Source organism: Vigna unguiculata, chromosome 1, assembly GCF_004118075.2.
Source record: "Vigna unguiculata cultivar IT97K-499-35 chromosome 1, ASM411807v1, whole genome shotgun sequence".
NCBI classification, from domain to species: Eukaryota; Viridiplantae; Streptophyta; class Magnoliopsida; order Fabales; family Fabaceae; genus Vigna; species Vigna unguiculata.
Genome location: NC_040279.1, coordinates 28,307,140 through 28,321,907, shown reverse-complemented (window position 1 = coordinate 28,321,907; position 14,768 = coordinate 28,307,140). Strand labels below are relative to the sequence as shown.

General features: G+C 32.7%; 1 protein-coding gene across 1 annotated transcript; it reads right to left on the bottom strand.

Annotated features, from left to right (window-relative positions):
* Window positions 1-10,166: 10,166 nt before the first annotated feature.
* LOC114177366 (calmodulin binding protein PICBP-like) lies at window positions 10,167-14,768 on the bottom strand. The gene is made up of 4 exons (XM_028062679.1): window positions 14,521-14,768; window positions 14,090-14,414; window positions 10,794-13,974; window positions 10,167-10,481 (listed from the first exon to the last, which is right to left on the bottom strand). Exons 2-3 carry the CDS (start codon window positions 14,411-14,413, stop codon window positions 10,855-10,857), a joined length of 3,444 nt encoding a protein of 1,147 aa, XP_027918480.1. The 5' UTR covers window position 14,414; window positions 14,521-14,768; the 3' UTR covers window positions 10,167-10,481; window positions 10,794-10,854.

Genomic DNA, 14,768 nt, shown 5'->3' with positions numbered 1-14,768 from the left:
GTAATATGAATCAAATTAAAAATATATAGTTGTAATTTAAAACATATTACTAAGTTAAATTTTGAGTGTATTTAAAAATAATATGTATCGAAAACAGGAGTAGGTGTATTACAACAATTCTCATAACAGTTTAGAGGCTTATATATCAGCTGTTCTTTTAAAAATTGTAAGATAATGAATTATATCTTTAAATATATTAAAAAAATTAATTATAATTTTTTAATTTTTAAAAAAAAAGAGACATACAAATTAAGTTAACCGAAGTCATAATTAAAATAATATCAATCACAATTAAAAATATTATAGGAGATGTTATAAAATAAACCAGTAACATATATAATCAATATCAATAAACCATATTGTTTTAAAATTTATAACTGAAATAATTTACTTGAGATCATTCATTTGGTTGAAATGAAAAAAAAAATTAATCATACATTATTATCCGCCAATAAAAGCCAAAGTCCCAAACGGAAAGTAGAAAGTTTTTTTTTTTCGTATTTTACGTTGTTTTGTTTCATATTAGCATGAACGATGTGTATGATTCAAATTTACTAAACTGAAAATAAGTTCGAGATGAAATAATTCAAAAGTTTAAAAATTACATTAAAGGTTTCGAATAAAATAATGAATTTTTTTTTCTTATTATTATAAAAATTAAAATTAGTTTATCTTTGAAATTTTAGATCAATTTAGTTATTTATTTTTAAAAATGAGTGAATTTAATCATTTTAACTAAATTTTGTTAAATTTATTTGATATTCAAAATGCTAAGTTTATTTGATGAAAGACAGAGAGCTTACCGAGTAGTATATGGTTCCTTAGATTGTGTGTAGTTGGTTTCTTTTGAAAATTCTATTTAGTTTTTGGCTTAGTCATCTATATTATATTTTGTGGTTCTTTATTTTGTACATCTGTATTAATATTTTATACTTCCATAACTATATGTTTTGTTGTATCCAAATATATAATGTTTTATTTAATAGTTTATATTATTAAATGAGATGTTACAAATAACATTGAAAATCTATGAAACATGATGTCGAAATTAATGTTGAGAAACTCCATTTTTTCGATGCTTTATAAACTATATATTAAGACTTACCACATAATTAAATTCAACATATTGTACTTCACCAACACTCTTTATTAGCTATTATTAGTGTCAATTTGACTAAAGACTCATGGGCCAACCTGTCCACCTTTGAATAAGCCCTTCTATTAGGAGTCTCGAAATCAAGGAGTCAATAAAAAGTTTTAGCCCAAAGTCTCTCTCAAAGTGGGTTAGGATCAGGGTTAAGGGGAGGTTGATCCCACTACAAGATTTGATTTATCTTTTAAAAATAACACCTTCACTCTCAGTCAAAGGTTAAGTTGAACTTTCTCGGATTGAATGTCGAGATGGGATAGTCCAAGCCAAAATCGAGACAAGTCGTTTTGGATAGAAATTTGAGATGGGTTATATTGAGTTGAAATTTGAAACATACTAGCTTGGCCAAAGGTTGAGATGACCCGCCTCAGTCCAATGGTCGAGACAGACCACCTAGGGTCAAAAGTTGAAAATATTGGCCAAAGTTAAAGATTGAGTTTGATTGGTCTAAATTGAAGGTCGAGACGAATCAAACTTAGTCGAAGGTAGAAATTGGTCGGTCCAACACTATGATCGTGACAAATTGATCTGACCAAAGGTGGTCAAACTGTGTCTACTCAATCAAAAGTTCAAGAGAGATTGATTTAAATAAAATATTTTAAAAAAATCATGTTTAAGAGAAATGTATTGGCATGACCATACAAATTTTGTAGACATTTTAATTTTGTGAATTTTTTCAATAAAGACTTTTAAGTCTTATGAGCCTTTTTACCCAGTCTACGTGGGTCAGGACAAAATCATCTAGGATTGACAAAAATTAACAAATCTAGCCATTACAACATCACCGTCTACCACTAAAGGGGAGTCTCGTTGCAAAAAAAACGAAAATGATATTTGAACATAAATTTCGAACTCATTTTTTACATGGGTGACGTGGCACCCTTTTTTCTTTTATTTTTATTTTTTTTAAATGAAACTGAACCCATGGTCACGTGCGCGGAAGTTGGAGAGAGAAAGTAAGACAAAACTGAAACTTGTAGAGTGTTGGTGAGACAGGGAGAGAGAAAGTCGGAGGAAGTGGAGACAGCGTGAGGAAGTCGGAGGAGAGGCGGAAACAGCATGAGAAAGTCGGAGGAAAGGCGGCGACAGCGTGAGCAACTCGAAGGAAAGGCGGAGACAACATGATCAAGTCTTTGGAAAGGTGAAGACAGCGTGAGAAAGTCGATGGAACGACCGAGAGAGACTGAGATAGTCAGAGGAAGTCGAGACAGAGAAGTTGTGGTGTTACAGAAGCGAGGCGGGAGGCGGTCACCGTGAGAGGACACACCTGCGACAACGACGATAGTGGAGGGGATCGAATCCAGTGGAAGCGAGTCAACGACAACCATTCCACCGGAAGCCGTTCTGCAACACCGTTTTAGTGTAAGGTTCGTGTTTTTTTGTTCACCATTGGAAAAGGTTTAAGCTTTGGGAGAAAAACTTTTTATTTATTTTCGTGTTTGGTGCAACATTGTTTGACAGAGTCGTTGGTGTTGTTTGCATTGTGGTGTGGTTTTGTAGTCTCGATTTTGTAGTGGCGTGTTGTGGTGTTTGACAATGGTGTGCCTTTGGACAACACCAAAATTTTCAAAGCAGCACATTTGGGGATTTTTTAATTTTGGTGGCCGAATGTTACTTAGTTATGGGGAGTGCTTTTATATATTCTGGTTCACAGTACCAGTTTTTATAACCATCTTAAATTTGAAAGTTTTGTTAAGCAATTAAATTTTTTTTATTATGACCAATTCAAATTTAAAATAACAGTTTTAATAACATTTTATTTTTGGAAAGAAATAAAATGTTCTTTAAATTATCAATTATGACCAATTAACTTTTTTTTATTATGACCAATTCAAATTTAGAATAACAGTTTTAATAACATGTAATTTTTGGAAGGAAATAAAATGTTCTTTAAACTATCAATTACGTTACAAAGTGGAGAATAAAAGTACCCCAACTGGGGAGTGCTATTATATAGTCTGGTTCACAGTACCAGTTTTTATAACCGTCTTAAATTTGAAAATTTTGTTAAGCAATTAAATTTTTTTTATTATGACCAATTCAAATTTAGAATAACAGTTTTAATAACATTTAATTTTTGGAAGGAAATAAAATGTTCTTTAAACTATCAATTACGTTACAAAGTGGGGAGTAAAAGTACCCCAACTGGGGAGTGTTGTTATATATTCTGGTTCACAGTACAAGTTTTTATAACCATCTTAAATTTGAAAATTTTGTTAAGCAATTAATTTTTTTTTATTATGACCAATTCAAATTTGAATTTTTTTTTATTTTGTTTAGCAATTAAATTTGAAAATTCTGTTAAGCAATTAACTTTTTTTTATTATGACCAATTCAAATTTAGAATAACAGTTTTAATAACATTAATTTTTGGAAGGAAATAAAATGTTCTTTAAACTATCAATGACGTTACAAAGTGGGGAGTAAAAGTACCCAAACTGGGGAGTGCTGTTATATATTCTGGTTGACAGTACCAGCTTTTATAACCATCTTAAATTTGAAAATTTTGTTCAGCAATTAAATTTTTTTTATTATGACCAATTCAAATTTAGAATAATAGTTTTAATAACATGTAATTTTTGGAAGGAAATAAAATGTTCTTTAAACTATCAATTACGTTACAAAGTGAAGAGTAAAAGTACCCCATCTGGGGAGTGCTGTTATATATTCTGGTTCACAGTACCAGTATTTATAACCATCTTAAATTTGAAAATTTTGTTCAGCAATTAACTTTTTTTTATTATGACCAATTCAAATTTAGAATAACAGTTTTAATAACATTTTATTTTTGGAAGGAAATAAAATGTTCTTTAAACTATCAATTATGACCAATTAATTTTTTTTATTATGACCAATTCAAATTTAGAATAACAATTTTAATAACATTTAATTTTTGGAAGCAAATAAAATGTTTTAAACTATCAATTACCTTACAAAGTGGGGAGTAAAAGTACCCAACTGGGTAGTACTGTTATATATTCTGGTTCGGTTCACAGTACCAGTTTTTATAACCATCTTAAATTTGAAAATTTTGTTAAGCAATTAATTTTTTTTATATTATGACCAATTCAAAATTAAAATAACAGTTTTAATAACATTTAATTTTTGGAAGGAAATAAAATGTTCTTTAAACTATCAATGACGTTACAAAATGAGGAGTAAAAGTACCCCAACTCGAGAGTGTTGTTATATATTCTGGTTAACAGTACTAGTTTTTTAAACATCTTAAATTTGAAAATTTTGTTCAGCAATTATTTTTTTTTTATTATTACCAATTCAAATTTAGAATAACAGTTTTAATAACATTTTATTTATTTATTTTTGGAAGGAAATAAAATGTTCTTTAAACTATCAATTATGACCAATTAATTTTTTTTTTTATTATGACCAATTCAAATTTAGAATAACAGTTTTAATAACATGCAATTTTTGGAAGGAAATAAAATATTCTTTAAACTATCAATTACGTTACAAAGTAGGGAGTAAAAGTACCCCAATTGGGGAGTGCTGTTATATAGTCTGGTTCACAGTACCAGTTTTTATAACCATCTTAAATTTGAAAAATTTTTTAAGCAATTAATTTTTTTTTATTATGACTAATTCAAATTTAGAATAACAGTTTTAATAACATTTAATTTTTGGAAGCAAATAAAATGTTCTTTAAACTATCAATGACGTTACAAAGTGGGGAGTAAAAGTACCCCAACTGGGGAGTGCTGTTATATAGTCTGGTTCACAGTACCAGTTTTTATAACCATCTTAAATTTGAAAATTTTTTTAAGCAATTAATTTTTTTTTATTATGACCAATTCAAATTTAGAATAACAGTTTTAATAACATTTAATTTTTGGAAGCAAATAAAATGTTCTTTAAACTATCAATGACGTTACAAAGTGGGGAGTAAAAGTACCCCAACTGGGGAGTGCTGTTATATATTCTGGTTCACAGTACCAGTTTTTATAACCATCTTAAATTTAAAAATTTTGTTAAGTAATTAAATTTTATTTTTTATTATGACCAATTCAAATTTAGAATAACAATTTTAATAACATGTAATTTTTGGAAGGAAAGAAAATGTTCTTTAAACTATCAATTAATTTACAAAGTGGAGAGTAAAAGTACCCCAACTAGGGAGTGCTGTTATATATTCTGGTTGACAGTACCAGTTTTTATACTCATCTTAAATTTAAAAATTTTGTTCAGCAATTAATTTTTTTTTATTATGACCAATTCAAATTTAGAATAACAGTTTTAATAACATTTTATTTTTGGAAGGAAATAAAATGTTCTTTAAATTATCAATTATGATTATTTTTTTTTATTATGACCAATTCAAATTTAGAATAACAGTTTTAATAACATGCAATTTTTGGAAGGAAATAAAATATTCTTTAAACTATCAATTACTTTACAAAGTGGGGAGTAAAAGTATCCCAATTGGGGAGTGCTGTTATATAGTCTGGTTCACAGTACCAGTTTTTATAACCATCTTAAATTTGAAAATTTTTTTAAGCAATTAATTTTTTTTTATTATGACCAATTCAAATTTAGAATAACAGTTTTAATAACATTTAATTTTTGGAAGCAAATAAAATGTTCTTTAAACTATCAATGACGTTACAAAGTGGGGAGTAAAAGTACCCCAACTAGGGAGTGCTGTTATATATTTTGGTTCACAGTACCAGTTTTTATAACCATCTTAAATTTAAAAATTTTGTTAAGTAATTAAATTTTATTTTTTATTATGACCAATTCAAATTTAGAATAACAATTTTAATAACATGTAATTTTGGGAAGGAAATAAAATGTTCTTTAAACTATCAATTACGTTACAAAGTGGGGAGTAAAAGTACCCCAACTAGGGAGTGTTGTTATATATTCTGGTTCACAGGACCAGTTTTTATAACCATCTTAAATTTGAAAGTTTTGTTAACCAATCAAATATTTTTTATTTAATATGACCAATTCGAATTTTGAAAAACAGTTTTAATAACAATTTTTTTTTAGAAAATAAAATGTTTTTTAAAGTATCAATTACGTTATCAAGTGGGGAGTTAACTACCCCAATTGGGGAGTATTCTGGTTCACAGTACCATTTTTTATAACCATCTTAAATTTCAACATTTTGGTAAACACCCCCAACCTGCTTAAGCAATGACAAATACGTGCCAACCACAAACTGCTCAAACTCAACTTCATGCAATTGAAATTACAAAATTTCATAAATGGGTCAAAACCGGGGACTACAAAACAATTTCCTGGGGACTTATGTTCAACATTGTGGTTCACAGCCCATCCTGCGTAAGCAATGACAAATACATGCCAACCACAAACTGCTCAAAGTCAACTTCATATGGTTGATAATTCCTGACCTCCAAAATATAATTCCCCATTAGATTCAGGGAGGACTTCTATTACATATTTTTTATCTCACACGATAATGGGGAGTGAAGGGAAATTAAGAGGGGTGTTGTGTTAAATAATTTGGTTCTACCACCCACAACAAACAAAAAAATATTACTGTTGCGTAAAATAAAAGCGAAACATCTAAAAACCCGCAACATACTTTTTCACAACAAAAATAGATAACAGAATCATGGACAGACTTTGTCCTGTAAAATCAATCCATAACAAACATTCATAAATAACTCAAAATAAAATACCAATGGTGTTTTCAAATTAACAACATCAACCAATTTGTAGTGATTTCAACTTGTTCTTTCCATAAAGAGAATATTGTGTTTTTGTGGCAACACTCTTGAACCGCATCCGAGGTCGGGCCTTCATACGATCATACATATTGCTTTATTGTGCACCATCATCTTTTTCATCACTCATTACATCATCACGTCGATCATTGAAAACATCATCACCAACTTCATCTCGGACCTCATCCTTCGGCTGTTGACCCTTCCAATTTGCAACCAAGTCATCCAATGCAGACATAGATTATTCCAAATCAACTATCTCTGCTTCATGATCTTCTAGTAAACGCTCAACCTCTTCCTTATCCTTCAAATCTTGGGTTTTGTATTCAGTGCCAAATTGTTCAAATACTTCTCTTACAATAGCATGATCAAGTTCTTCCTTTGACACCGCCACATCAACAATAGCCTATACAAGAAAACACATGTCTGACTTCAATAAAAACTTACAGATTTGAAACATAACTAATATAGTTAAACACGTCCACACCATGTCGTAATCAAATGCAGTCTTCATGACCTTGTCACCCACGGTCACATTCATCCAATACAACAATCGTGGGAACAAGTTCATCTTACACTTGAACGTTGACTGGCAAACAACCAAATGACCATAACTGAAAACATAAATCATTAATAAAATCAATTTATGGAAAATAAAAACCATATGTAAACAATATTAAAAAACATAAATCACTTTACCTCAAGCAAATAGGCACATCCAACCACATAGAACTCAAATCGACTTGATTCGTTCTGCAATGCCAACGAAGCACTACACAAGCTAAACACCAAATACTCGTACACTAATGTACCCCAATTATATTTTCCAATATTTTCCATGTCATCAACAATTTTAAAAATAACGGGGAAAACACAACCCTTTTTACTTGCAAGCAAAAACTCTGATATTCCTAACACAACATATAGCTTGCAAAATAATTCAACATCACCAACATCATCATCAAATTTCATCAAAAAATCATATATCAACTTAACATCATCTCTTTGACACCCAAAAATATTCCACGTCTCACTCTCCAGAACTTCCTCATTTAAATCAATTTTTTCTCCGACCACTCTCAATCCTAACTCTAAACAAACGTCTAATAAACTAAAGTCCACCACTTCACCACCAACATCAAAACCACCCCTTCTTTCAACCCATTTAATACATAACTGAGATAAAACATTTCTACTTATCTTCAATGATTGCTTTAACATGGGAAACCACCAAAACGGGGTGCTTGCAATGTACTCCTTTTGTGGCACAGTTAACTTTTCGTTCAAAGCACCAATGCACTTCGCTTTACAACAATGACGAAAATACATCTCTGTAAAAAATCATAATTTTACGAATTTCACAAAAATTAGATACATTAAATGAACAATTATTTCAACACCTCAATCAATTAATTCAACACCTAAACTGCCTTGTTTTGTACACTGATAAAAACAAAATCAGCAATGCACCCAAATGGAAATTTGACTTTACTGAACCAAACTCTCAATACATGATTCCATGATTGGGAAACCCTACAGATAAGTAAAACCGAATTCAAATCGGACAGTTTATGCCATATAAGAGGTTATTAAAAAAATCAACGATTAACAAATACAATAAGGCCAGAAAAAGGTTTCTACCCACCGTGGTCGTTGTTGTGTGCCGGAAGTGTTGGATTTTTGGAAGCCCTAGTGGTCGTCTTTTGAAAAAAGCACTAACTCTGAAAACTACGCCGTCGATGAGTTCTGGTCAGACAACTGTTCTCTAGCAACCACAAAAGTCTTCTTCTATGGCTTTTGATCCCTCTCTTTCCCTGTTTCTCCAACAACTGGACTTTACCCACGTTCCTATCTCTCTGTCTGCGACGCCTTCCTCTGCCGCTGTCGCACAAACAACACTTTCTCCGCCTCTATTCCGACTTTCTATCTCACGCTAACTCCACTCTGCAAGGCCTTCCAATCGCCTTTTTCTCTCCCTGTCTCACCAACACTACCAAGTTTTCCATTAGATCTTACTTTCTCTCTCCATGTCTGATTTAGTTTTGCCAAAAAGAATTTACAGCAAAAACTTTCACGTACGTGACCATTGGTTCAGTTTCATTTAAAAAAAATAAAAATAAAAGAAAAAAAGGGTGCCACGTCACCCATGTCAAAAAAATGAGTTCGAAATTTACGTTCGAATATCATTTTCGCAAAAATAAAAGAGACCTTGTAAAATAATCATTTTGAAAGGTTTGGGAGTGTAATGTAAGGAGAAATTATAGATGTTCAAGAAGTAGAAGCCCATAAATTCTGGAAAGTTGTGTACATAAGATTTTACCAAAAAATGAAAAAAGAAAAAGATTTTGTGGCAAAAGAAGAATAAATTTAAAGTTTGAAGGTTCTACAGATGTTTATTGGGTCGAATAACTCAATGGTTCTTACCCGATCCAATTCAAATATATGAGTTGGATTCTTTTTGAAATTATTCAACTCAATCTAAAATGACCCAATCTCTTATAAATTGAATAACTAATTATATATATATATATATATATATATATATATATATATTAAATTTGAAATTTAATTCAACGTATTGAAAATTATTATAATAAATGTTTATTACTTGATGATATAGTTATTTATTATTTATTATTATTTTTTGGTTTGATAGTTAACTTCTAGCATAAATTTTTGTGTAATTTTATTTACAATAAATGTATAATATATTTTTAAGAAATTTAAAAATTTATTAAAAAAAGTTTAGAAATTATAAATTCAATCAATTTTCTTTTCCAAAACTTGTGATCCTATTCAATCTATATTTTTCTTTCAGCCCTACTCAATCCAGTTGAATCAAAGATAATTGACTTGTATTGAATCCAACAAAAGCAAAAGATGCAAAAAACTGATTCCGTTTTTATGGGATTGGGTAATGAATTTGTCACAATCCAACCCATATTCACCTGTAGAAGGTAGAGTCAGGACCAAAACTGCGAAGTTGAGAACAAACCGTGAGCATTGTTGTTGAGCTCAATTTGGTTACTACCCTTTTATGAACTCAATGCTTTTGCTAGTTTGTAAGAAACATCATCTTTTATTCATTTTAAATTATTACCTTCATGTGCAACTAATGGTCCATTATTCAGTTTCATGACATGAGCACTCAAACAAGGTTCGTTTTCAAATTTTGTGTTATGAAATTGGGCACATTGTGTTTTTATCGGTTTTTCTTTCTCAAGGAAATGCTACCTGCCATTGTCATTGTTCATGAATATTTTTGTGCTAACTTTTGAATGTTTGAAAAAAGGATAAGAAATCTTTACTATCAGAAAAGAAGAGTATAAATATCCAATACAGCTTTGGCCATTCTGAGGTGTTCACGATATACATCATGACATGTAAGTGGTCTATGGTATTTGTAATGCAAGTCTTTCATACAAAACAGAACACCAAGAAAAATATAACAAGGGGGAAATATGTACTGTATTTAATTTTTGTCGATGCTGAATAAACATTCTACACTCTCTAAGTTTTTTACCTAAGAGACTATCGAAATATACCAGGTCTGACACAGTTTTCACAAACAAAAAACTCTTCACATCCCAAAGGATTAGGATCATCCATATCTCCTTGTTTACCTGCACATTTAGAGGAAACAGAGAATCAGATTTATCATATGACAACTTGAGACTTGAGACTATTGCTTGAAATGCGTGAATCTTCTTGTAAATGACTTATACAGAATTCATTTGCCTCAAAGAAAATTTATCACATGACAACTGTGAAGTGGCTGTTGCATATTTCTTATTGGATATACATATTTCCTTCAACATTTTCTAATATTCAGTTTTCACACAGTTTGACAAGTTTTATGTTGACAATTGCATATCACTTTAAGGGGAAACTCAAACAGAAAAAAACGGGAAATTATAATTGAGGGTAATTTTTACCTTCCAGCTTGAATTTATTTTTCATAGAAAGCTATTCCACTCTTTGCCAGTTTGCCCAATTTCATTTTCTTATGGTTGGAATGACTGTTTCAAAAGCTTCCACCAGCAGCTCCACTTTTCTTTTCCTAGCGGGGGTTAATTTGGAAACAACCTGTCGAAGTGCATAATCAAGCATCCATTCTTCAGTTCCTTTTCTTTCTTCCATGTCTTGATGCCTTAAGTTAACTTTTTCAGCTTCTGAATCAGGCTCTAGAGGTAGATATCTGGGGCCTCTTGGATTGAATTTCCTTACTTTTTCCAATGACTTGATGAATCTCCTGAGAAGAATCACTTTTTTAAGATTGCTCCAGCTTCTAGACAATGGCTGGTTTGTTTTGCCTTGTTCCTTTGGTGCTGATTCTTTTTGCTGTTCCTGGAGTATTTCATTACCAGATTCCATCTTTTCTTCTTTTTGGTTCAGGCCTTCGCTGTACACTCCTTCAGTTCTGTCAGATTGTTTGGAGTTGTCTGATATTGTGTTGCCAGTGAGTGACTCCTTGTCTGCTAAGTCATCCTGATCATCTGGAAGAATTGAATCAATTGCTTCTTCTACCATCTTGATGGCTTCAATCTGTTGGAGTGCAACTTCTGGATCAGCTACAGCATGGTCCTTGAATTGCTTCTCTTGATCACTCACAGGTATGCCTTCGTAAGATATGGAAGATCCTCGTGTTCTGCTTTCATCAAACGCTGACTCTTGCTCATCTTCACCATCAATCACTGACTTGGAATTGCTTTCAGCCATATTTGATACCATGTGTTTATAAACCAAGTACCACAATCCTGTGTTGTTCTGTTTCTCCACAGGGGTCTCAGGTTCTACAGAAGCACTCGTAGGAGCTTTAGATTGTTCCTTTGTAGGGAACTCTTCAACAGTCTCAGTTTCCAACTTAACTTTTTCATCAGCTGATGATTCATCTGATAGCTTCGCAGGTGCTCCTGAACCAATCAAGTTAGATCTGAGTGATCTAACTAGACCTTCTACTAATAAATTTTTAGGCATGGAAATCTTTTCCTCATTATCACCAATCAGATTCTTGGTTTCGACATCTCTTCCAGATGATTCAGATTTGATATGTTGATTTTCTGTATTCAAACTGGATAGCAAGTCTTCTGAACCATCATTGACTACTGCATTGGTTGAATCCTCCACATGGCTGCTTGTAAATTCAGTTGGCTTATATAAGGAACTTGATCTGGTATCTTTGATCTCTCCAACAAAAATATTAGCATTGTCACTTGATAACTTCTCATTATCATAACTTCTGGCTAAACATTGCTTTCCATTCAAGTCTTCTTCAATATCTCTAAATACAGGCATATTATTGACTGTCTCAGTCTCAGGATAGTCAACACATCTTTCTTTAAGCATAGTAGGACTGTGCATTTCTATCATTGGATCATCACCAGTACTAACAGCCAGTTCCATGGTACTGTTATGAGAAAGTGATGCTTCTTCCTTGCTTTGATTTGAGGAATTCTCAAGGGATTGAATTAGATTTGATTGATGCTCCGTTGTTGCAGAAAGCCGTGTACTATTTTCAACATCTTGAAATGGCTGAACTGTTTCAAAAGCTTCCACTAAAAGTGTCACTCTTCGTCTTTGAGCAGGTGCAAGTTTAGAAATAACCTTTTGAAGTGCATAGTCAAGCATCCATTCCTCAGCATGCTTTTTCTCTTCGGCTGTTTGGTGCTTGAGAAAAACTTTTTCCATTTCAAAGTTCGAATCAGAAGGAAAACGTCTTGGTCTTTGAGGGTGGATATTTCTTACCTTCTCCAATGCCTTTACAAACCTTTTCCAGAGGATTAACTTTTTCAGATTGCTCCAGCTTTTCGGTGCTCTTTGATCAGATTTGGTCTCCATCCTCTGTGCTATTGGAGATTCTGTGGATTCTGAGGTTTTCCATTCTGTCTGGCCTTCCCTTTTTTCTAAGAGTACCTCGTCTGAATCACCGCCTTCAGATTTGGAATTATCATCAGAAAAGAGTTCTTCAGGTTCTGGGAGAAGAATTTCATCAAACGCTTTCTGCACCAGCTCAATTACATTCTTATTCTCATCATCCATATCATGGTCTGTATCACAATCATCGCGACAATTAGAGTTGTTTACTTCATTAGTTGCAAGGAATTCTTGATCTCTTCCTTCCTTGTCCCTTCCATCAAAGGGCTGCTTGTTTTCAGATTTCCCTGTGTTACTTAATACAGCATGCTTGTACACCAAGTGCCACATGTTGATATGCTTTTTATCTCTTTCTTGCAATCCACATGCCATATCAGTAGTGCTAGCATGTGTAGACTCTTTCGGTACAGAACTCACCTCAACTACTTCATGGTCTGGCTCCATGTTTTTTCCTGTGTTGGTTACTTCTCCCTCCAACATCTCAATATCAGGAGCAGAAAACTGAATACCATCTGTCGATACTGATTTCACACTTTCAGTAACTGTGGATTCTGGAGTGTCATGAGGCCTAATACATGAATCCCTTACCAGCTTTTTCTTGTTCTGAAAATGAGATTTGCCACCTTCACAGTGGACAGTTTGAGTTTTACGAGTAGCTTTCTTTGCATTACCAAACTGATCTGATCTAGTAACAGGTTGATGATCCATTTTGGTTGGCTTCTGGTTCTTCAACGTGCGCCTCCTCATTGACACAAAGCGCTTCAGTGGAGGCAGATTCCCATGGCGGTGACCATGAAGTGAGCAATAAGAATATGGACAAACCTTGGCAACAGCTGATACTCCTTGAGAGTCACTTTCCTCTTGAGGGATGCCAATGTGGTGAGGAAAATGGGAATCCTTCAGAGCAGAAGAGCAAGTGGCTCTAAGCAAGCTTGTGTCTGGGGATTGGCCACTCTCCATGGAAGAATTCTTTGATTTGAAAGTGGGAATCTTTGCTAAGATCCTCACAGGCTTCAAGCTTAATCTTCTGGTAATGACTCTCTGGGTTTTGTTATCAGCATCACTTGCAATAGATTCAGATGACTTTTGGCCCTTGACAGTTACAAGCATGATTGATCTAGAAGACTTCCGTTTTCTCTTTGGTTCAGTCCTTCCATTTACCTTTCTGGTGAGACTCCTCTTCAGTTTCAAAGTAGACATTCTTCCCAAAGTCTTCTTTGTGAACAATAGTCTTTGTGTATTCTGCCCAAAAGCAGCATTGTATTATTCTTATTCTTACTATTCTCCCAACAATTGAAACCATTCAAAATTTCAAGTCACTTTTACAAATTCAGAATCTTGAAAATCAGTAGATTACCTGAACACTATCCTTTGCGTGAGAACTGCTGGTACCCTTCATGTAATGGGGTGATGCATCTGCCATATCAGGTGGTGTTACCCCCTCTAAATTTTCTGTGCTAACTGATGAGAGAATGGAGAGATGATGATCATATTGGGGTCTCCCTCTAGCAGATGATCTCTTGCTTGGCAATCTTACAAGCCTTATTGACCTCACTTTCTTTAGTTTCTTCTTGGATTCAAGTCTTCTATTTTCTGGTTGGCTGGAAACAGATTCATCTGTTCCAGACACTCCCTGAGATTCTGCAGAGTCACTCTGGCTGCCTTCAATTTCAACCTTCATTCTGCAGATTTTGTTCAATTCATGGAATCAAAATCATGGAGGGAAAAGTTATAGACACCCCATCAATGAAAGCTAACCAGAAAATGGAAAAAGAAAGAGTCTTTTACCTGATTATGAGTTACAATTATGCTGGAGATTGAGAAATGAATTTTTTTTTTCTACCCTTAGTGGGTATGAGGAGAAAAAAATGTATCTTTCAGAATAAAGAACAAAGAACAGAGCTATTGTTTTTCTTTTCTGCAAAGAAAACTGAGATAGAGAATCCAGAGTGTGGAGTTTTCATACAGTTGTCTTTGTTTACTGAAGTTGTTACAAGACCAGATATTAATCTTAATCTTAATATTATCTTAATAAT